The sequence below is a fragment of the Panthera leo genome, chromosome A2, assembly GCF_018350215.1.
Source record: "Panthera leo isolate Ple1 chromosome A2, P.leo_Ple1_pat1.1, whole genome shotgun sequence".
In the NCBI taxonomy this organism is placed as follows: Eukaryota; Metazoa; Chordata; class Mammalia; order Carnivora; family Felidae; genus Panthera; species Panthera leo.
In genome coordinates this window covers 138817396-138842737 of record NC_056680.1, presented here as the reverse complement: position 1 = coordinate 138842737, position 25342 = coordinate 138817396, and the positions used below count along the sequence as shown (strand labels likewise).

Sequence of the window (25342 nt, the reverse complement as noted above, 5' to 3'; positions counted from 1 at the left end):
TTGGTTTGCAAGTTGAAGCCCTTGCTGGCAGTTCGTGGGCTTGGCAGCTAATGTGCTCTCAACAACTGCTGTCCTGTTTCCATCTGGTCCTTTTGTGTGAGCCATGCTTCAAGAGCTAAAGTCGTGGACTCCATTTGCCTTGCCAGTACTTACACATAAAAAGGTCCCTGCTTTGATTTTCCTTATGTTATAAAGCGGAAAGTGTAATATAATGGTGATAGTTCTGCATTTGAGCTTGGTTTAGCTTTCCCTAAAATGAAGGAGATAAGGTTAAAAAAAAATGGAGTGGTATTTCTTCTCTGCTGCTCGGGGCAAGAGGTTTCTTACGCTGGGGTACAATAGGACATTTCTGTGTAAGTCTGTCACTACCAGCAGCGTTTTCTCTAGAAACTGTCTTATTTGTTAGATTCCTGAATAAAACCCACTTTCTTTTGAAAGCGCTTGTCTTTCCTATTGGAATGGCATCTTAATAAGCCTTTTGAACAGATTTAAACTTAGGGCACATCAGCCTTCTTTTGGAAGCCAAATCATTGCAGTTTATTTAACCTTCCTTCCTAATCCTTTTTTAATCATTTTATCTTTAGCATATTTCCAAATGTTTCATATCTCTCTGTAGAATCCAGAACTGGAATGAGTTCTTTAATAGTCTGATGAGGAATGAATGAAATGGAAAGATCACTTTTTCCTGTTCCTTATGTATGTTGGCATTGTGGGTTTTGTTTTTTTGTTTTTTTTTCCTGCAAGACTGTTCTTTCAGCAGGTAAGCATTTTCAACTGCTGTGGGACCTACTGTGCCCCACCTCTAGTGAAGTCTGTGCCCTGTATTCCGGGCTGGCTTCAGGGGCAGTTGCACAGGGCTCCATGCTTCAGAGGGCCCATGCTTGGTGGAAGGTGCTGTTACTACTGTCTTGAAATCCTTCAATTTTTAATAACAGGCTCCTGAGTCTCCTATTGCCTTGAGCCCTACAAACAGCTGACTCTGCTCGTCACTGATGACTATAGGACATAGTTGGTAAGTCATGGTTCATGTCCCACACACCTTTAGTAATCATTATGGCAGCCAGACCCAGGGTGAGGAAATCTGGTTGTGAACTTGAACTCCCCTCCGTGGTGTATAGCTCTTGCTTGGTATGCTTCTATAAGGCATGCTCTGTCTGCCTGTTGCCTCTCTGTTCTCTGGATTTGTCTTCCAATCAATTCTTTATCTCCCCTCAAGCATTGAGATATGTTCATGGAATTCAAATTTGTGCCATCCAAAAGATGTTCTTTCCAGAGGATACTTTCTCAGCGTCCTCTGTCCTTTGCAGTCTTCCAGTTAGTCTTCATCTAAGGTGGCTGTTGTTCACTCACTTGCAAGGACCCTCATTCTCTCTGCTCTCTGTGCTCAGGACAGCTGGCAATTTTGCACAACAGTTCATTTCTCATCCGAATTTTAGATTTTACCTGTTTCTACAAAGAGACCAGGGTAGTAAACCTAGGAGCTCCATCTGGCACAGAAACTTGTATTGCATTGCAATGTTAGGATTCCAGAGTATGGGGAAGTGAATTGGAAATGTTTTAAAATTGAGCCATAGTATAAGTAGTAGGAGTTAGCTTTTTTTTTTTTTTTTTTTTTTTAAACATAAAGCTAATTCTAGGTGTCAGATCTAACTTCTGGCTTTTAAAATTTTTATGAATTGTCACATTTCTCAGATTGGCTGATTTTTCAGCTAATTCCCTCTTTTTCTTCTAGCTTAACAAGCAACAATTGCAGTTACTGAAAGAAAGGTTCCAGGCCTTCCTCAACGGAGAAACTCAAATTGTGGCTGATGAAGCATTTTGCAATGCAGTTCGGAGTTACTATGAGGTAAGTTTAAAGAGCTTTGTTTTTGATATTTTGATGCTTCTTAAAAAGATTTTTAAAAGTGGCTTTCCTATTTTAAGGAACTCACTGGTATGATAGGAAGGCTGTGAGTTTGCAACCTTTCCTGAAAGCATTGTCAAATTTATTTTACAATTTAAAAACTCTAATTCCACAACCTGGCTTGGAGAGATAAACAGAATTGGAAATTATTCACATCTTTTCAGGAGAAGTAAACTGTTTAGAAAAATCTTCTGGCAGTGATTGATACAGGTGAGTATAGCTATCTTTGGGTCCACATGTCTAAATTATCCTTTTTAATCAGAATTTTAATAGTAAATTACTATCTTGTACCATTGTGTGCCCTAAGCTTTATAATTAAGGCTGGGACTAATTTCAATAAGATAAATTGAATTCTTTTTTCTTCCTGGAGGAATAATACTACCAATACCACCTTGCTTATTTGTTCTGATTTTAGTTTGTGATTCATCAGGAATTCTCTGTGGATTTCCTATGAGCACCAGTTTTCACACATGGTCATTAACTGCTTCAGTGAGTTGCCAGTAGATATTAAATTTAGAGAAACCCCTTTTTATCCTAAGCATTTCAGAGTCATTGGTGGGGGGTGGGGATGCATTCCTTTTACTGTGTGGACAGTCGAAATCTTTAGCTGTAGAAGCAGAACATGCGAACTAGTAAAAGGAAAATGTGGGGATGCAGTAGGTCAGAACTTGCCTGATGCAGGGAATATCTTTGCATGAAAAATCACTGGATGTACAGACATTTGGTTGGATTTGTCATTTACTGATGGTAGGCGTTCGGAGGTCCCTCATGCCACCTGAGGGAGGTTTGTATTAGCCCAAGAGTTGGCCTTGTTGAGTTGTATGAACGTGTGGAAGTCTTGCTTACCAAATGTGTGTATGGCATGGATCTCATGACAGCAATGACGTGTCCAACTGGATCTCGACTCAAAATATCTTAAAGTATAGGATACATGAAATATATAAATAAATAAAGTATATATGAAATATAAGGACCTGTAGTGGTAGCCTCGTGTAATGAAAGAAGAGCCAAAGGTCTGTGTTCAGGATGAAGGAAATGGAGGTTCTGGAAAGTAATTTGTGTTAAAAAAGAAACAAAAACAAAAACGGGGTGCCTGGGTGGCTCAGTTGGTTGAGTGTCCGACTTCGGCTCATGTCATGATCTCACGGTTTGTGGGTTCGAGCCCCACGTCAGGCTCTGTGCTGATGGCTTGGACCCTGGAGCCTGCTTTGGATTCCGTGAATCCCTTTCTCACTGCCACTCTCCCATTTGTGCTCTGTCTCAAGAATAAACAAACATTAAAAATTTTTTTTTAATGTAATTTAAAAAATCAACCGGCTCATGTTTGGTTTGGGGAAATGCACTGTGGCCACTGGCTATGTTAACATTAGGAAAAACTGAGTCTGGGTGAGGGGAGTGTGTGAGAGCTTGCAGTACTATATCTGCAATTTGCATGTAAATCTGAGATTATTCCAAAGTAAGTATATTCCAAAATAAGTTATTAAGCACATTAAAAAGCATAATGTGATATGGTCACACTTTGACAAGAGGCACACTTAAGCTGTGACACTGGAGAGATTGAATTGTAATGAAAATGTGTCCTCATTGTATCCTACATGGAGATTTTGTTCTCTTGGTGTCCTGTATAAAGATGTGGACAAATTTAGGGTTATCATGTTTGGAACATAGCACATGTAGGTTGTTTCAAGAAGTGAGAAATGTTTAGTCAGGAGATGGATTAGGTGTCTGTGGAGCCAACAGTAAAACTAGCCTAAGGTGGAAACTGAAGTGGGGAGATTCCAACCTAACATCAGAGTTTTGTTGCACGCCCCAAATGCACAATGGCTGGTGAGAGCAGCATCACCAGAGGCTAGATTCTGGCTACACTTGCACATCACTTGGGAGCCATATTGCACAAACCGGTCCTGGAACTTTGCCCTGGACTTTGAGAGTCAGAATTTCAGAATCTGTCCTTACCAAAGCTCCTCAGGTTGTTCTCCTGCAGTTGGTAGGTTTCTAAACAATGGAATTAGATGATGATTTGCTGGGATTGTTGCAAAAAGAGTCGCAAGAACTGAAGAGGTGGTTGGACTGGGTGACCAAGCATTTTCTAGTCTTCTGGATACTATTTCTAGCCAGCGTGAGACTGTATCCACCTTGCCTTTGTGCAACTCTCAAAGCCGTGTTAAGATTGGTGATATTAATCGTGTTTATGGAGGCTGCATTCCCGATTTACATTTGGCAGTTATTCTCAAGGTGGCACACAGTTGGTATTTAAACTCTTCAACAGGGGTATTTTGTTGGGTAAATATGGCAAAAAAAACAGTGCTGGTAGCCTCTGGTACCTTTATGAGGTATTTTTTATGGCTCAATAAAAATCCCTAATTTTTTTCTTCCAGTGTCTCTAGTAAAGAGTACACATATTACCCACAAATGAGAGGTTGGAAACTAAATCTCACAGATGTTATAGGGCTTGTCTGGTAAGCATCTGAGTTAAACCTGAACCTAGATGTTCAGACACATTCTGATAGAGCTGTTTCACGGTTGCCATTTTGAATATACCTGTGTCAGGTAGTATGTGTGAAGCACTTCAAAAAATACTTTATTTTTTTTTAACGTTTTTCTTTATTTTTGAGGCAGAGACAGAGCGTGAGCAGGGGAGGGGCAGAGAGAGGGAGACACAGAAGCTGAAGCAGGCACCAGGCTCTGAGCTGTCAGCACAGAGCCAGACGCGGGGCTCAAACTCAGAACTGTGAGATCATGACCTGAGCTGAAGTCAGACATCTCACCGACTGAGCTACCCAGGCACTCCCCAAAAATATTTTTATTCTTGAGTAAACCTTTTAAACAGACTTCATCTCATTTTAGAGATGAAACTGACAAGTGTCAAAATCTGTATTGCTAATTAGTAGCACAACTAAAACCTCTCTTTCCATTAAAGCTTTTTTCTTTTTTTGAGCATGAGACAGTGTAAGTGGGGGAGGGGCAGAGATGAGCGGGGTGCAGAGAGAGAATCCCAAGCAGGTTCTGAGCTGTCAGTGTTGAGCCCTAGGCAGGGCTCTCTCACGAACCATGAGATCATGACCTGAGCCAAAATCCAAAGCCAGATGCTTAACCAACTGAGCTGCCCAGTTGCCCCTCCCCTAAAGTTTTTTTTTTTTTAAACATTTATTCATTTTTGAGAGATGGAGACACACACATCATGAGTGGGGGAGGGGCAGAGAGAGGGAGACACAGAATCCGAAGCAGGCTCCGAGCTGTCAGTACAGAGCCCCAAGTGGGGCTTGAACCCACAAACCCTTGAGATTGTGACTTGAGCTGAAAATGGATACTCAACAGACTGAGCCCCCCAGGCACCCCTCCCCTAAAGCTTTTTAGAAGTAGATTTTAATTCACTGTATTTTGAGAAACATGTTGAACTAGATCTTAGAACTACTAGAATAGGTGTTTCCTGAAGGATCTGTTTTTGTCCTGGTCATCATTGTATCCCCAGTGTGTAGAACACAAATGCATTCAGCAGTTATTTGTTGGCTAAGTGTAGGAGTATCGTAGCACCTATTTCTCTATGTAGAAATTGTTTATTTTCCCGCACAGCAGTATTTTTCTAAGAGTATTGTTCCAGTATTGCGATGGAATTTGTTTTGATTATAAATGTTCTCATTCATGATTTGTTCTTCAGAGGTTGCAATTACTTCGGCACCTGGGTCGCTCAGTTGGTTAAGCTTCTGACTGTAAGTCATTATCTCATGGTCCAGCTCAGAGCCTGGAGTCTGCTTTGGATTCTGTGTCTCCCTCTCTCTGCCCCTCTTCTGCTCATGCTCTCTCTCTCAAAAACCAATAAAAAAACCCCAAAAAACAGATTGCAGATAGTTTAGAAGTCTGGTTGAATTTTCATGTTCTAACTTAGTATTCTATGATTCTATGATCTATGTTTTGGCTTCTCACATCCTTTGAGGTCTGTTTTCAGAGATACTTTGTTATTTGCTATATATAACTGTTTTCAACTACTAATCTTATCAGTAGTAATTTTCTCATTTATTAGGTTCTGTAGCCTTTAGCTGCAATGGCCATTTCTAAGTATGAGAGGCATGAAAAACCCTAATAAATGTGTATTACCGATAAAACTGATAGTACATCTTCATACTTTGTGAACCAAAGTTCTCCCAAAGTCTGTATGCTACTGACTTTATTTTTATTTTTTTAGTTTCATAAATGCTATTTAGTGATTTTATGGCATCTTTTCCAGCTTGGTTGTATATCTTTTTTTTAATTTTTAATTTTTAATTTTTTTTTAAAGACCAGAGTTACCTGCCTGGTTTTTGTTTTGCTTGTAACTTCAGATATTTGGTTTGCATTACTTATTAGCAACTGGATCTTAATATGACTCAAAATACACATTTCTTCAAGGTACATTCATTACTTTAAAAGATAATTTCTTTCAACTAGATCACGACAGGATTGGGATTTGGTATTTTATGTGGTGCCCTCTTGGGTGTGCTTCTTCAGGTCTTTGTTTTAATAAATACCATGAATACTATTCAGTATGTCGCTTACACAGAATTATATATTTTGAACGTAATGATTCCTATTGGACAACATAATTTTTATCACATGGATTTTAATAAGATGTCTTAAGTTTGGCTTAAATACTGGCCTATAAAGTACTAAGAGTAAGTCTGTTTTTGAAATCGCACCAGTCTTTCTCACCATAAAGCTAAGCATAATTAGAAAACTGTATCCAGGCATCTAAACCACCTAATGAGGCAGCCATATGGTACAGAGGGACCAGAACGGGAAAAGAGGAAAATGGCAGGTAGTGTATATAGCTACTTAATAAAAGTTAGCAGTTATTCTCTTGATAATTTCGTCATTGCTAATGGTTGTTAGATTCTACCGTGCTTTTTTTAATTGAAATTTTCTTCCTTTCAAGTTTTTTGTTTTGTTGTTTTTTCGTATTTAATTTTTTTAACTGCTGCAGGTAACTTATTGTCTGGAGGAAAGCATAAATGGATATTAAGTCTATGTATTTGTTTTTTCTTGCCTTTTTTTTTTTTTTTTTTTTGCGTTTTGCTTTTCAATTTAGGAAACTTCAGCTGATTCTGGGAATGGGGAAACATAAGTTTTATTACAACATAAAACTTTCCAACTTTTTCTTCCCATCAGATATATGCTTGTTTCACAAGACTCAAGTGGACTTTATCCAAATACAACCAATGACAGTGTGATTTATAACAGATATGTGGGAAAGTAAATGGCTTTTCTCAGAAATTTCCAAGAGTATACAATTGCTTACTACTTGCTTTCAGCCCAACAAGCTTTCAAGTTCTGTTAGTGTGGGAGAAGGTAAAAAAAAAAAAACAAAAACCAAGATGTTGGAGCTTTTCTTTGTGGGTTGGTTTTCTTCACAACTTTTCAGAAAGGGTGTGATTTTTTCTATTACTTCCACTTGTTTATGTTCTCTTCTGGTTCTGAAGAATGGACGAGGGTTACAGGGGCGTTTAGTGTTTAAAAATTGCCAAAAATATATTGACGTTAGTCTTGCCCCCACCATCACGACCACCACCATGTGCTCTCCAGAATTTCTACTTGCTAATAAGAAAAAATGAAAATTCTTTCACTAACTTAAATTTCAAATTTCATATAAAATGAAAAATTACTTTCATCTCAAAATATAGTGAGCTCTAATTTTCGCCCTTTTATTGCATACTTTTATTTAAAATGCATTTTTAAATTCTTGGATTCAGAAAATGTCTACTTTATTGAAGAACACTTGTGAGTAGAAGTAATACATGTTAATGTTAGAGAATTAAAAACTAAACAGGAAAATTTGCTATCCTAAAACTGTTGTAAAAAAATATAGTACTATTTTAAAAAAAAAGAAAAATAATCACCTATAATTGCAAAACCTGTAAATAACTCCTTTCAACAGTTTAGCGTTTCTCTTTTATACATAAGAAACTGGGATCATTTGAATTTCCTTATGTACTACTATGTCAAGAGTATTTTTTTTTTTTTTTTTTTTTTTTTTTTTTTTAAGTTTGAGAGGGAGTTGGGGAGGCAATGAAGGGGAGAGAGGATACCAAGCAGGCTCCATGCTGACAGCATGGAGCACAGTGCGGGGCTCAAACTCATGAACTGTGAGATCATGAACTGAGCTGAAACTGCGAGTCATCGGTCGTCGAATGCTTAACTGACTGAGCCACCCAGGCACCCCTGTCATGAGCATCCTTTAACAGCAAATGTTCACCATAAACATGGTTTTAAATAGGTGCATAATACATACACCATTGATAAAAATAAAACCCATGTATCTTTTAATTTTCTTAATAGATGTTCCAACTTTTCCCATTTTTAGCTATTAAAGTACTGAAATGGTCATTCATACTCATTTATTTTTGATAAATTTCTGCAGGTGGTATTACGGGATGATCTGAAATGAGCATTGTTTACTCTTCATACCAGTTACTAAATTGCCCTCAAAAGTAGTAACAACTTACGATAAAAACAATGAGAGCCTCATTTTTTAAAAATGTTTATTTTTAATGTGTTTGTTTATTTTTGAGACAGAGAAAGAGCATGAGCAGGGGAGGGGCAGAGAGAGAGGAAGACACAGAATCTGAAGCAGGCTCCAGGCTCTGAGCTGTCAGCACAGCCCGACACGGGGCTCAAACTCACAGACTGTGAGATCATGACCTGAGCTGAAGTCGGATGCCCAACCGACTGAGCCACCCAGGCACCCCTAAAAATGTTTGTTTTTGAGAGTGCATACAAGCAGGCAAGGTGCAGAAAGAGGGAGACACAGAATCTGAAGCAGGTTCTAGACTCTGAGCTGTCAGCACAGAGCCCAACACGCGGCTCGAACAGATGAACTGTGAGATCATGGACCTGAGCCAAAGTCGGGCGCTTAACAGACGGAGCCACCCGGGCACCCAGAGAGTGCCGGTTTTTTCCTTCACACTTGGTATTACCGTAAAATAAATGCCAACTATTTGGTTCGCTTATTTCTGTTTTACTAGTGTGGTTTTGACAGTCTCTATTGGTCATTCATATTTCTTGAATTACTTGTTCATATCCTTTGTCCATTTTTCCATTTGGATATTCTGTCAAATACTGAGTTTATGGGTGTTTTTTATACAGCAAGAAAACTATTAATCCTTTGTTATGCTGTGGTCATTTATCTTTTTTTTTTTTTTTTTGCCCGTTTCCTTACCTCCAGTAGTGATTCATTTCCTGTTCTGGTGGAATGAAAGACCTGTTCACATACAGAGTAGAACCTGTACCCTATTTTGTTAGCTTTGGATTTCCTTGTTCAAAAATTACTTGTGACCGTGCTTTCCATCATACTTCCAGCTACTGCCTTTCTTTGCTCTGTCAGTAGCTAATATTGGTGTAACTCCTGTCACTGCCGTGCCTGAAGGGGGAAGATGATCTCAGACTGCCTCTAATTGCACAAGTCCCTGAAGGGTAATTTGTGTCTTGCTACTTTTCCTTTCTTTGTCCTGTGTGCTTACATCTCCAAAATGAAAAGAACAAATAGAGGAGCATGGCTTGATACTATTGTCCTCAGACAAATACCTGAGCCATAGTTTTGAATTCTTAGATAAACACATTAAGACAAAGCAAAACGATCTTTCTCGTCCAGAACACCAAGGAACTTCGGCCTGCTTCTTCCATGGGAATTGGGGTATGTGTTCCTGTTACGTAAAAATTAAGTGCAGGAGTGCCTGGCTGGATCAGGCAGTAGAGCATGGGACATTTAATCTCAGGGTTGTGAGTTCAAGCCCCACACTTTGTGTAGAGCTTTTTAAAAAGTTGACCTCAAGGGTTGCCTGTTGTGGTCCAGGTAGAGGTGACAGTGACCTATGAACTAGAATGAGAACCCTGGAGATGAAGATCAATGGAAAGACTGGGATCTGTTTGGAGGATAGAGATTATTAACCTCTGACCTTGATACTTGACCCCCCCATCTTCACCTCAATGATAAAATTGTCACATATTAAAAGTATAGATATTTAATGGTTTGTGAAAACTGAGAGCGTTTTAGTGCATTTTTGTCTTGTTTTATGTAATTACTGTCGTTATTTTAGAGTTAACCTGTACAGCCTGAGTGTTCCTTTGTCTAGTGTGTGCCAACTAAAAGGAGAGGCAGGCTGAGCAGGTCTGCATTTAAATATTTTGATGAAAGTTTCTTTATCATTTTACTTTGGGATAGAAAGATTTACTTTTCATATTCCAAGGGATGTTTGACCTGTCAAAATCTTTTACAATGTGAAATAATGCCATGGAAAAGGCCTATTTTTTCATAGGGAATTGACGATTGCTGAGTAAACCAAGATTGGCAGCCTGTGGCAGGAGGGTGTAAAAAAAGGTCAGCACATTCACAGATGAAATCCAGTAACCGGTAATGAGAAGTGAGGTTTTAAATTTGCATTGAGCTCTGCGGATCACATTGAGTTTGCTATTTTTGATATTAGCCATTTTATTTCACATCACATTTTCTTAAATTCTAAGGATGGCATTTTCAATTAAGTATTCTGTAAGAATCTGGAAAATGTTTTCATGTCTGAGATTCCTATTTCTGTTCAGGGGAGCTTCCTTGATGCTCTCTGTCGGTGAGTTTTGTAGACCTGCCTACCTTCTTGATGGCATCCATTTCATGGTGAAGAAGGGTTAGTCTATAGATTGTATGATTTTGTTGTTTGAAGGTAGGTGATGTTTGGAGCAAATCTGGTTTGACCATTTTCCTCCTCTTCACATGTTTTTAGAAGAAATTGTCTTTGTTTTTCAAGCTCATATAACGTATTTGTGGTAGAGGGCACGGTTAGACCTTTATCTCTTAACTCTTAATGTTCTTTACATTTTAAGACGATGATATTGTATCTTTACCGTGGGCTATGGGTTAGTAGACCTAGTGCAGCTTTCCAGTTTGGCTGGTGATTTGGAAATTTAATCCAAGCCAGGTAGCCACAAAGAACAGAAGTACCTATGGCTTACTTCAGGCCAGCATTCTCTAATCCCTAAACCCAGTGTGAGAGTTCTCCATTTAGGGTTACCACACGACAAAGGTAGACTTTTGAGCTTTGCCCTATCTCAGGTGCTTTTTTTTTTTTTTTTTTTTTTATTAAATTTTTAAAATTTACATCCAAGTTAGCATATAGTGCAACAGTGGTTTCAGGGCTAGATTCCTTAATGCTCCTTACCCATCTAGCCCATTCCCCCCTCCCACAACCCCTCCAGTAACCTTCTGTTTGTTCTCCATGTTTAAGAGTCTCTTATGTTTTGTCCCCCTCCCTGTTTTTACATTATTTTTGCTTCCTTTCCCTTGGGTTCATCTGTTATGTGTCTTAAAGTCCTCATATGAGTGACATCATATGATACTTGTCTTTCTCTAATTTTGCTTAGCATAATACCCTCTTGTTCCATCCACATAGCTGCAAATGGCAAGATTTCATTCTTTTTGATTGCCAAGTAATACTCCATTGTGTGTGTGTGTGTATGTATATATATACATATACATACACACACACACACCACATCTTCTTTATCCATTCATCCATCAGTGAACATTTGGGCTCTTTCCATACTTTGGCTATTGTTGATAGTGCTGCTGTAAACATTGGGGTGCTTGTGTCCCTTCAAAACAGCATATCAGGTGATTATTTTTGAGTCACACCACAGGCATGTTCTACTTTGGCCTAACATCATGATCCAGGAAGAATTTAGACCTATGTTGGTCCAACTATCATGCGTTCTATCAGGCACTCTCGGTTCTGTCAATAAAATGCAAGTCAGCAAAGCCATATCCTCCTCCAGGGAAAATTCCACATTAGTGCTTAGAGAATCTGACTGGTCTCACTGCTGGTGCTTTGTGATGGATGAGCTGTTGGGTCACAGATCACATTTTTTAAGGGAAATGCTCTTTAAGTGTCTTTGAGAAGTTGTTTAGTGTCATTTGTTAAATTATGTCACCCTAAGGTTAACATATCTTTGAAAAACTATTGTGGTTTGATTTACCTAATCAAGCAAGTTATATCTTATGTGGATTGTTTTTTGGTATCAGAAAGTTCTTTCTAATTCTACAGTTAATTTCTTTGATTGCCTGAAGCATTTTTCAATTTTCAAAAGGTTTCAGGAGTTAAACAATCCCTTTCCCTGATGCTTTGACCCTGAAAGCATCAAGACGCTTTGTGGTTACTTAAATGTCACTCTTAAGTCGAATGCATTTCCTCTGCTTATCTTCTGTCAGGTTTACTCATTAGAACTTTTTAGCATTGAACTTCTATTTATTTTTAAGGGAGGGACAGAGAGAGAGAGGGAGACACAGAATCTGAAGCAGGATCCAGGCTCTGAGCTGTCCGCATGGAGCCCAATGTGGAGCTTGAACTCATCAACCTCGAGATCATGACCTGAGCCGAAGTCAGACACTTAACTGACTGAACCACCCAGATGTCCCTGAAATTGTTTTTAAAGCCTTGTCTTTCACTGGTTTCAGGGGTGAGATCTTGAGAGGAATCCCATATACCCTTGTTAGCATAGTCCCAGTGGGGGGCTGGTCTCACCTTGGTATGTCTAAGTTTTTCTCTATCCTAAAAAATGAATAGAATATGCTCTTGAAAAGCATAAGGTATTAAGCAGGTAAAATATGCAAGACAATGGCTAGCTAAGATTGCCATTGATCATCTGTTTCTTAGCTCATATAACTTTAATACCTCTGTTAACTGTTTTCAAAGTACTTATTGAAAGGCCTGTTTGATACCCCCACAAAACACACTGAAGACCTAGTCCTTATCCTTTAACACTTTACAGTTAAAACAAAACAAAAAAACCTCAGTGTCCATGAAGGTACTGGTTCTTCTGATCTTTTCAGAAGATCACAGAGAATTATGGAAAGAGCCTAAATGTCCATCAACTGATGAATGGATAAAGAAATTGTGTCCATCAATTGATGAATGGATAAAGAAATTAATTCTCCATACACAATGGAGTACTATGTGGCAATGAGAAAGAATGAAATATGGCCCTTTGTAGCAACGTGGATGGAACTGGAGAGTGTGATGCTAAGTGAAATAAGCCATACAGAGAAAGACAGATACCATATGTGTCCACTCTTATGTGGATCCTGAGAAACTTAACAGAAACCCATGGGGGAGGGGAAGAAAAAAAAAAAGGTTAGAGTGGGAGAGAGCCAAAGCATAAGAGACTCTTAAAAACTGAGAACAAACTGAGGGTTGATGGGGGTGGGAGGGAGGGGAGGGTGGATGATGGGTATTGAGGAGGGCACCTTTTGGGATGAGCACTGGGTGTTGTATGGAAACCAATTTGACAATAAATTTCATATATTGAAAAAAAATCACAGAGAGGAGCATTCTTTTGCATACAACTCTGTTTGTGATGGGAGTTTTATTTAAAAGTAGTTGAGCTGGTGAAAGAAGATTTGGTGTCTTGATGAAGGATAACTATTTGAAAAAAATTGTCAGCTGCTTTGGAAGTGCCTACTATTTTTAGCCAAAGGGATAATATAAAAGTTGTATGCATTTATCCCATAATCCTTCAGCCTTCCACTCACTGTGTGTGAGGTGCTATGCAGGTACCCTCCAGGTGTTTGCTACTTTGCTCCTAAAGTACTAGCTGTTCCATTAAGGGTAAAGACAGTGTCAGCATTCCTAGCTGTAATGAGAGGAAGGATCATGAAGAATGCTAAAAGAGAAAGATGCCAGAGAGAAGCTGATTAATTATAATTTACAGCTGAGGATCTTTTTTAAAAATATTTTTTAATATCCATTTGTTTAAGACAGACCATGCAAGCGGGAGAGGGGCAGCGAGATAGACACAGAATCCGAAGCAGGCTCCAGGCTCTGAGCTGTCAGCAAAGAGCCCTACGTGGGTCTGGAACCCATGAACCTATCTGAGCCACAGTTGGATGCTTCACCGACTGAGCCACCCAGGCACCCTACAGCTGAGGTTCTTAATCTGGATAGAATTCAGGGAATCTGATCTCAGATGGAAAAACATTACACCTTTATTTTCGCTAATCTGTAACTGAAACTTAGCATTTACTTATGAATGTAGAAAACAAGCTACAGTAGTACTGGCTATTATCTGTGGCTTTATCTCCAATCAAAATACATGTTTCTTCCTATCACATATTTCATTGCAGCTATCTTGAAATACTGTTTACATTCATGAGCTACACTGAAACTACAGTACTTTTAATACCTTATTGCATCTTAAAAAAATTTTTTTTTTAATGTTTATTTTTGAGCACAAGAGAAGAGAGAACGTGAGCAGGGGGAGGGCAGAGAGAGGGAGACACAGAATCTGAAGCAGGCTCCGGCTCTGAGCTGTCAGCACAGAGCCTGACACGAGGCTTGAACCCATGAACTGCAAGATGATGACCTGAGCTGAAGTCGGACACTTAACTGACTGAGCCACCCAGGTGCCCTCTGTATTGCATCTTCTTAATGAGTTATTAACGATGCATATAAACTTCCTGCCACACATTGGCTTTTAAAATATTTTTTATAACTGTATTTCAGTAAAACTGCTTTTCTTTGTAATCCTGTGAATTTGTTTAAAAGCACTATCCTCAGAAGGGATTCATAGGCTTTACTAGACTGCCAAAAAAGATCTATTACCAAAGTGGTTAGAAATCTTAGAGGGCTTTTGAAGACTTCAATATAGAGGGAATAGGGTGTAAGCATAAGGGGTGAAAGTGGGCAGACAAAAGTGTGTTTTGTTTCTGTGCTGGGATTGCAGATTTAACACCTATCTGTGTGACTCCTAGAACTGAACCTTGCTGCTTCATTTTCTTCATCTGTAAAACGGTGCTAGTGCATCTCCCTCCCAGGATTGTTGATAATTAAATTGCCAAGCCCAGTGTTAGATGTGAGCTATTTATTACCTGGAGCATTGCTTTCCCAAAAGTACCTGCCTTTTTTTTTTTTTTTTTTTTTTTTTGTGCCTAGTTCAGCACTTAATTCATATTATGTGTATTCCTTCCTAATTAAAAGCTCTTTCAGAACAGGAAACCATGGCTTATATATGCTACAGAACATAGAGACATAAAGTAATCAATTTTGAGTGAAATAGCTCATCTAATAAACATTGAAATGCTAATCAGGTACTGTCTTATGCTTTGGAAATACAAAGATGGATAAGCAAGGTCCCTTGACCTCAGAGACTCCAGTGTGTTTGGATGGATAGATACATGAGCAGTTGATGATTAAAATCACCCTGGGCCAACTTTACTGGCTTGGAGTAGGGAGGACTGAAACCACATCACCCTTCTAAGTTCTCCCTTCTGTACAGAGTAAACCTAAGAAGACTTGAATGTGCTGTCACCTACGTCTATGTGACAGTTTTATGTACATAGTAGTTGACACTTGGTGATTTCTATGAAGCTATGAAAATTAGATTAAGCGTGTTAATGTACCACAGTGTGTGGCACATATTACATTTGAGATGGTAGCTTTTCAGTTGAATGATATGAAACTGCCAATATGTTTTTAATAAAAAAGCTTCCTATGGATACATCTAAATAGTATTTAAAGTTGCAATAATTAATTCTACTTGCTGTCTCTGATAGGTGGTTTTGTGTGTCAGTGTTTTTTTAAAAATTCTTTGTTTATTTTTGAGAGACTGGGTGAGTAGGGGAGGGGCATAAAGAGAGGGAGACAGAATTTGAGGCAGGCTCCAGTCTCTGAGCTGTCAGCACAGAGCCTGTTGCAGGGCTTGAACCCACAAACCCTGAGATCATGACCTGAGCCAAAGTCAGACGCTTAACCAACTGAGCCACCCAAGTGCCCTTGTGTGTCAGAAATCTTGTGAACATCTAGATATTGGTCAGAATCGTATGTGATTGACTTTTAAGAACATGAATGGAGGCAGATGACTTATTAGGAGCAGACTAGAAGATTCCAAAGGTTCTTCATGAAAATCCTTCATCATATATACTTTTGTAATACCTTATGCTTATTTACTGTCAAGGTATATTTAAGCATATACAGTTTTAACAGCATTAGTACTGTTTTTATGTGTTCTTAATTTTGTTTCCAAATATTTGACATGTCCTCTCAAATCACATTTAGAAATTAATATTTAAATTATTTAATTTAATAAAATGGTGTTTATTATCTCAGAAACAGTCTCTGCTGTCTCATGAGGCCTGACACCTAATCAGCATGGCAAAATGATTTGTTTTATTTCAGATCAGCCAACATTTGGATATCCATTGATCATGTGGATTTGGAGTAGCCCTGCCTGTGCTCCAAAATTAGGGGAAAATTGTGAGCTGTTGAATTCAAACATAATGTTTAGGAAACATTTTAGTAAATGTAGTTCTCTATTGCAAGAACTCTCCTTTTTGAATAAGCTTTTTCCATTCTGAGATGGTATGTACGTGTTTTCATTTTTTAAATTGCAACAGACAGTTGCAGGGGAAATTCTTCCTTCCCCAATGGCCTTTTAATCTCCGATTTTGAAGAAGCGGTAAGTGATGATTTTATATTTCTGTGATTTTTTTTTTTCAGTCACCTTGGACTATATTTAATCCTTTATATACTGCTGAGATTTTAGCTTGACTAGAGTTCTGAAAATTTCTATCTCACATAGGGGAATTTAATTCCCATCCTGGCTTGGCTTCTCCTTTTCTTATAAAATTATATGCATGTTATAGTATAGCACGGATAGGTGTTAAACCAGTGATCATTATAGATGGATTATGAAGGGTCCTTCAAGAGGTAAGGCTGTAAATATACTTCATCTCAGTTCCATGCATACTGGAAAGAAAAATGGATGCCAGCTTCCCTCCCTGTTTCTGTGCCTAGTAGCCTTGGTTTTTAAAATTGAGTTCATGTGTGCTCTCGTTAGTCACTCCGAGAGATAGATGTGGTGTGAACTTGGCCCTCTTGTTTCCTTTACAGCATGGAGAAAGTAGATGATTTGAGCAACCTAGGGAGCAGAGAGGAAGGGCGGTGTTGGGGGACTTCCTGCTGACTCCCCTGTAAACAGAATTCCACACCTCAGGCTGGCCTTTTTCTGTTTCACTCCCTTGTCCTTCCTTTGTTTTCCCTCTTTCCCCAACCCCGTTTAAAGAGCTCTCGGTATGGTCAGCACCTCTCATCTCAAACCTAGTGACTGCTGGCCCCTTCTCCTCCCACACTTGAAGATCCTGGGTTGCCCATGGCTATCAGCAAGTATGCTAAGGGGGTTGAGTCCATAGAACATGGAGGGATTTGCATCTCGGCTTTTTTTTTTTTTTTTTTTAACTTCACCCCTTCAAAATTGATACACTGAAGTGGCATCAGATAGCAGTCCCTGAAAGTTTAAAAAAAAAAGTTTTAACATTCATTTTTGAAAGACAAAGTGAGCAGGAGGAAGGAGGGGGTAGAGAGGGGGAGGGAGACACAGAATCTGAAGCAGGCTCCAGCCTCTGAGCTGTCAGCGCAGAGCCCGACGTGGGGCTTGAACTCACAAACAGTGAGATGATGACCTGAGCCGAAGTTGGATGCTTAACTGACTGAGCCACCTGGGCACCCCATCCCTGAACATTTTATTATTGAAACACAGTCAGTGGCTAATGATTGTTGTAAATGTAGCAAGTTGGAGGTGTGAAGAGGTCCACCCTAAACTTTATTCTTTGCCAAATTCTGTTTCTCTGAGAAGTAGTCCATGGTTCTTGTTTTGCTTCTGTGCTCTACAGTGTGTTCTCATTCTATTAAATGTTATGTTGTAATACTTGGATTATACATGGAGCCATTTGATCAGTTCCTTGCCAATTTATGTCTTTGTTTTAGTCTATTCAGGCTGCTATAATAAAACACCATACACTGGATGACTTATAAACAATAGAAAGATTTTTCTGTAAGTTCTGGAGACTGGGAAGTCTAAGATCATGGTTCTGGAATAGTGAATGGGGTAGCAGGCAAGGAACTAATTCCTGGTTAATGCATGGTGCTTTCTTGCTGTGTCCTCCTCATTCAGTGGAACAAGCTAGGGGGCTCCACTGAGTCCCTTTTTATAAGAGCCCTAATCCATTCATGAGGGCTCTACCCTCCGGACTTAAGTATCTTCCAGAGACCTCACCTCCTAAAACCATCACACTGGGTGTTAGGATTTCAGTGTTCAGAATTTGGGGGGGGGGACACAAGCCTTAAATCATAGACCTCATTTCACTACATCATACATGACTGTTCAGTGATGGGGGGGGTGGGGAGGGTGGTGGTGCAGAACTGTAGTTACCTGAGAATGACATACACATCTTACTTTTCATTATCCATGGTTTTCCCATCCTGCTCTATCCAGAGAACACTTATCTGTCCTAGAAGACTGAGCTTCCTTCTTACGTCCTCTGTGTAACCCTCCTTTCTCTCCCCATCCTCCTTCCGCTTCTCCCTTCCCTCCTTTTCTTTTCCCCTTTTCCTCCCACATGATTTTTCCATGTCAAAAGATTTACAGATCTATAGGAACATAATGGATGATGTGGATATGACCTTCTTGGAGTAGATTAAGATGTAATAGTTGAATTGCATAATGACGATCACATAAACTACACAAAGTTTCTACCCTTAGTAAACTCTAAATGTGAATTTTGAAAAAGAAAAAGGGGGGATATACTGCTGGTCTGAGGTAAATAGTATTTTGGTATTTTCTGCCCAGTAATTTTATTATCTCAGCAAAATGTTTATCTTCTCTAGGGTACATTCTTAAATTTAAGGCCTTTGAGCTAAAAGATGGAAGGGATGGAAAGATTTCAGTTGCTCAATGTTGTATAACATTGGTTTTTCTACAGTATAATGTTGTTTACTCCCTATTATCTTAAAGCTGCTTCATTATTACTCTTAGCTTGGGGGTATGAAAATCGGTTTTTTATTTTCAAGATAACTTCCATATGGAAAATCTAAACAGTACTATCTATAAACCAATTTTTAGTCAATATTTATTGGGAGAAAGTTTCTGCTACTTTTTAATAATCTTTATAATTTTTATAGAAAATTCTACATGTTCTTACCCATTTAATGTTTTCATTCAAAAATTAAGCACTACCTACAAGAACTATTTATGGTCTGTGTTTTTAAATGTCTTTGTACCTTCAATTTACACATTTTTGAAGTTGCCAGACTGTTAAGGCATTGCTACTTAACTATCTGTCCTCTTTGCTTATTTGGTGGGACCAAACAAAAAGAGGAGAAAACCTCTTAATTGGGTTCTTGACATGCTATTTGGGAAATTTAGTGCGAAGTAGTAAAAAATGATAGATAATGCCAAATATGAAAATAAGCTGGGGATCTGTGGCATCTTGAATTCAAACATATTAAACGTACAGAATAGTTAAGAAAGATTACTTGCAGTAAAAATCTGTGTTTTGTCATTTAGTTCATTATAAATTTCCCTTAAGTGGTAAATTTTGTTGGTATATTGAAAACTCAGGTATAACATGTGTTACATTGTCCGCTCTGTCCTAGAATGAAAGGCATGTTTACATTCTATGTAAAAACTGAACTCCTTTTCTTCGGATGTGGAGTGACTATAAATAGACTCACAGTACTTTAGATCAGATTTGCCCCCAAATGAGTTTATTGCAAACTTCAGGGAAAAAAAAAGTTTATGTTGAAATGTGTATAAAACATATGGCCCTTAGTAAAATCTAGAGGAGCACAATCATGTTGTTCTTAATGTTGGTCACAGTGGATGGATGACTTTATTATTGGCACCTTACTAAGAATAGACTATTGGGATTTTTAGTCTGGAGTTGTGTATTGGTTGGTTTTTATAGTTGTACCACTGGATTTCTTTTTGTCATAGCTTGTGTGTGAAAGTTTTAAGCCTTATGCTATGGAGAAGTTTTTGGCCTTGGCGGAGGAGTATAGCTGGCTTCGTCCATGGGAAAGCTGCTCTTGATTTAGAGGCAGTTACTGTATTTACACTTAGACCTTACTCAAAGGAGCATGCACTCAGTTTAAACTACAGGTGGCCCTGGTACACAGGCTTAGAATAACACTGGTGTTTTCCTAGGCATAAGTGTGTGAAAGACCGTCTTTTTCACGTCTTTTAGGCATAAGCAACACAGTATCTGCTCATCTTTAATTGCAAGGCGTAGAAATCCTGTTGTGTGACTTACAGAGGAGCCACGTTTGGATTCATGCTGTTTGTCCGTAGGCTCAGATTCCATACCCCCGACCCAGGCCCATTCCACCACTTTGGCTGTGAGGAGAGAAACCTTCACCAGGAAGCAGGGTTTTATATAAGGCCTAACCAAACCTAACTAGTGATAGTGGACACTCCAATAATAGTCACTTACTAAAGAATAATGTCATGCCACTTGAGAGAATACCCATGCTATTCAGTACTGAGGGCGGGGGGGGGGGGCAAAGGGTATATACAAGTTAAAAGGTTTTATATATGATGGAAGAGATTGAGAACCTCAAAACCTGGTATCAGGTGTTCATCATTGCAAAGAAGGAAAAGTGTCTCAAATGTCATTCTGAGAGTGAAGATTGTTTATAGAGGCGGGTTCTTACACCACCCACTTGGTAAATTCATAGTGTTAATTAAAGTCAGCATCTTAATGGGAGTACTTAGGTTTACAGGTCAGTCAGAACAGCTGCCATGGACTGATTAGCATCTTGGCAACATTAAAAAGCTTTTTTTATTTTATCTTGGCTATAGTGTTTGCTACATACACTGTTCCCTCAGATAACTGACTTACTGCTGAGTCCAGGTACTTAATTCTGTAGATAATTATAACCCCAAAGAATGAACTTGAAAGTAGTAAACATGATAAAAAAGTAAAGAAACTGAGGCTAAAGTCTAGTTATGGTAGACCTGTGAGACTGATGCTACCCAGATAAATGAAAAAATGCATAAATAAGCAGAGTTAGATAAGCCCAAATAGCAGAATTACATTTGAATTTTAGCTACTTTGAACAATGCTGGGCCAATACGTTTGGAAACCTTTATGAAGTGATATTTTTGTTGGAAAACAAAATTGAAGAAGTAAAAGAAACCCTGAATGATCTATAATCCTTTAAGACAGTGAAATGATAAGTTGCACTCAAATAGTTTTACCAAACCTTAAAGGAAAAATAATTTCTAAGACCTGTTCTGGAAATGAGAAGAAATGCTTGTTTGATGAGGCTGGTAAATCTTTGTACAAACTAAATTGGAAAATATATGAATAGAAAACTAAAGATCAGCCTTTTTACATAGATACAAAAATCCTTAATAAAATATTAAATATCAGTGTTGTGTATCCAAAAGTGTGTTCTATCCTGAGTGGGTGAATGGGTCAGTATTAGAAAAACTATTAATATTGTATACATTGAGCTAAGAGAAAAATCATTATGTTAATGTAACAAATGGCATTTAATACAATTCAACATGTGTTTAGGATAAAAACGTGCAAGATAAAAATGGGCACTAGAAAGGTTCTTGAATATCAAAAATTTACACAAAGCATCTAGTTAATGAAGACTTTGAAGTTTTCAAAAGAAAAGACAAGGCTGTCACCCCTTACTGTTCAAGTATTCCATGATGTAACAGAAGTCCTAGTCACTGCAAATAAGAAAAAGCGACTTTAAACTTGTAAAAGTAAACTATCCACATTTGCAGGTGCTACGTTTTCTATGTAGACCATTTCAAGAAAACCTATAGAGAAACTAAAACTAACGACTTCGGCAGGATTGCTGGATAAAAACTAGGCCAACCTACAGAAATCTGTACCACTTTTATTAAAGAACTAGTAAAAAAAAAAAATGGGAAAGAAATTCATTCTCAAAAGCATCAAAACTCAAAGTACCTGTGAGGTACGAATCCAACCAAATACTGCAAGGTCCCAGGGAGAAATATCATGAAATATTATTGAAGGTAGAGAACATGTTTCTGAATGGGAATATTTGATGGCATGAGTTATAATTTAACCTGAGCATAATCAGGAAATCATTGAAATTAAAACCTCCAACAGAATCTTGCTTTTTCTTACGTTACTTGATAAGCTGATACTGAAACTTGTGTGGAAAAGCAAAGGATCAAGAAACAGGCACGATCGTGTGGAAAAGGAGAAATGGCATGGGGAGATTTGCTGTACCAGGAACCCATGATTATAATTAAGATGGCTTATTTACTTCTCTATTATTGTCATAATATAAATAAATAGATCCATGCATAGATATAAACTTGATATATTTCACAAGTGGCATTACAAACTTTTGAAGAAATGATGGACTGATGAATAAACATTGCTAGGATAACTGGCTACCCGTAGGGAGTTAAGATACTACTGGATTCTGTCCTCACACTCTGCACAAATACGTTCTAAACATATTAAATACAGAAATGCAAAAAGCAAGAACTTTGAGGAAAACGTAAGTGAAAATAGAAAGGATGACAGGATTTTTAAGCCAAAGAAAGCACAAACCATAAGTGATTGAAAAAAATGCTAAAAGCTGAAATACTTCACATGACAAAACATGATGGTAATAGTTAGTATTACCATCAACAAGCCTATAATACATAGGCTTAATACCTAAAATACATACAGAACTCTTCTATGTCTGTATGACAAGGCAAATGGTCCCTGGACAGAATGGGTAAATTCAAAGAATAGGAAATCTAAATGGTTAATAAACTGTAATAGTTTCGTGTAGCTGTTGTGATAGTTGCCACAAACTGATTGGCTTAAAACATTTATTTTCCTAGTTTGGAAGTTCAGATACCTGAAATCAAGACGTAAGCAGGGCTGCATTCTCTCAGCTCTGGGGGAAGACTCCTTCAAAGCTTCTTCCAGCTTTTGGAGTCTCTTGACATTGTCGTCTTAGCTTGTGATCGTGTCACCCTAGACTCTGCCTTCATCTTTACGTTGCTGCCTTCCCTTCTGCCTGCCAGATATTCCCTGTGTCGCTCTCAGAAGGACACTGGTCATTAGATTTGGACCCCGCTTGATAACCTAAGATGATTTCTTCATCTCAAGATCTTTAATTTTATCCACAAAGACTTTTTCAACAAAAGTAGCTTTCATAAGCTCCAGGGGTTTAACATGGATGTCAAATACATGTTGGAGTCATTCAACCTGTTACAAAATTGGGATGATTAACATTCCTAGTAATCAAGGATGTTTAGATTAAAAGGAGATACAGTTTCTTCCAGTTTGGTGAATTTGGAAAAATGAAACTTTAATAAGGATATAGGAGAATGAGTAGTTACATGGTTCTGGCTGAAGTTGTAAATATTTTCAAACAATCTGTTCAACTTGTAGCAGTGTAGTGCCTATACCTTGTGAACTGGAAATTGACCTGCCAGGAGTATAGTCTAGGGAAATTCAAGCACAAGGAAACCCATATAGGAATGTCTATCGCAACGCTGAAATATTGAAGGAGTGAAAACAACTCAAGTACTTATCAATAGGTGAGTGAGTATAAAGTATGATATGTTCATACAATAGAATGCTATAAAACTGGTAAATCTCAAAGACAATGATCAAAAAAGTTGCAAAATGGTTTGTATGGCATAGTTGTATTTATATGGTTTTTGTAACACATAGCAGAGTTTTTCTATATGAATACATGCACATAAAGCTTACTGAAGTTAGTAGCACTTTCAGAATAGGGTTTATCTCTGGAAGTCTGGATTATTGGTTTGAGGGTGGTATATAAAGGACTTCAAGTGTTTCTAATTTATTTTCATTAAACATCCTTTACTAGGTTGTGTAGTGTTCCCCCCAAATTCAGGTTCTTCAGAACCTCAAAATGTGACTTCATTTGGAAGTAGGGTTGTTGTAGATGTAATTTCGGTGGGGGCCATACCAGAGTAGAGTGTGCTCTTAAGTTCTAGTGTCCTTAGGAGAAGAAAGATACAGGGGAGGACACCCTGAGAAGATATGAGGATCGGGGCAGACGTTGCAGTGATATGTCTGTAAGTCAAGAGACTAAGAATTGCTGGGGACCACCAGAATGTGCTAGAAAACATGGACTAGATTCTCTTGAGCTTGCAGTAGGAATAAGTCCTGCCAACACTTCAATTTTCTATTTCTAGCACGAAGAACTATGAGGGGGAAAAAAAGCCCTGTTTCAAGTCATCTAGTCTGTGGTATTTTGTTACATGGCCCTAGGAACTGAATGTGTGTCTAAGATGTTAAGATTAAAAGTTGGGTGATGAGTATGTGAGTGTGTAACATTTTCTTTTTCTTTTTAAATATTGCACCTTAAAAATACTTAAAAAAGAATAATCCCCACTAATCTGATTGAATTTGCTATGATTAACCTTTTTGTTGAAGTTGAAGAAAATAAATGTGTATGTAATTGTCTAAATGAGCAGTGCTGCAAATATTGCAGATGGACTCATGGCTGATAGTTGCAGTAAAATCCCAGCAGTATGTTTTCTGTCATCTTTTAAGATTTTAAATATTAAAGTGGGGGACTAATTCAGCATCCGAAAAAGTTGTTCTTGGCCACTGTCCAGTATGGTAAATGATTATGCATCGGGACCTGCTTATAAAAGTATTTGGGCTATGAGACATTACGATAGACATCAGGGTCAAATCCTGATTCCTATTTAACTCCCTCTGTGGTGTTAAATGATTACTTGCTTGGCTTCAGTTTTCTCATTTATAGCTTAGAGATTCTAAATAGTACTACTTCATTTCCAGGTGAATAGTAAAAGCGATAATCTAGAAAGTGCTAAACCCCGCCATTTAGTAAAGACTCAAATTGAAGCTCTGTTATGGTTCATAGCAATAGCATTATAAATTACTGTACTTGAACAGATTATGAAAGTACTATAGTTGAAATATGAGCTAGAACAGTTTGTAAAAATACTACACTAATAACCTTGAGCGTACTTTGTATTCCTGTGCATGGCATTGGGTTTTGTCTGATTTACTCTCCATCTGTGTCTCACACTCGGTAGCCCATCTTGTGTATTTTTTGAGACATAAATGTAAACCCACGAATTTTGTTTCAGTCTTCAGTTTTTTGTGGACTTTTTCTGTAATTTTCACTTGTGGCCCTACTTAATGTTTTTTGTTCCGTGATTGATGCAAGAAAAGTATTAAATTTACTAAAGGTTTTAAAAGAAAAAATGACATTTGGAAGATCAAGTTAAAAAATAAGACCACTAGAAACAATTCACAAAGTTGTAGAGAGGAGAGAAGGTGTTAACTTCATATACTTGGAGATAAAAAGGCTGTCACTCACCTGTGTTTTCGGGTTAACTGTATCACTTACCATCTTTTTTACAGTGTTTATTTCGATCACTCAGTCTCGTCACCCAATTTCATTACAAATGCACTTTTTTTTTAATGTTTTTATTTATTTTTGAGACCAAGACAGAGTGTGAGGAAGGGAGGGGCAGAGAGAGGGAGGCACAGAATCCGAAACAGGCTGTCAGCACAGAACCCGATGTGGGACTCAAACCCACAAACCACGAAATCATGACCTGAGCTGAAGTTAGACGCTCAACAGACTGAGC

At 38.2% G+C, this 25342-nt stretch overlaps 1 protein-coding gene across 4 annotated transcripts in view; it reads left to right on the top strand.

The window, feature by feature from the left end:
• The window catches only part of CADPS2 (calcium dependent secretion activator 2), a 534192-nt gene that overhangs the window by 118427 nt on the left and 390423 nt on the right, over positions 1–25342 (top strand). For all 4 annotated transcript variants that reach the window (XM_042923255.1, XM_042923240.1, XM_042923248.1 and 1 more), the window contains exon 2: positions 1733–1846. In XM_042923255.1, coding sequence (XP_042779189.1) covers positions 1733–1846 — 114 coding nt within the window. The remainder of the gene's footprint in view (positions 1–1732; positions 1847–25342) is intronic.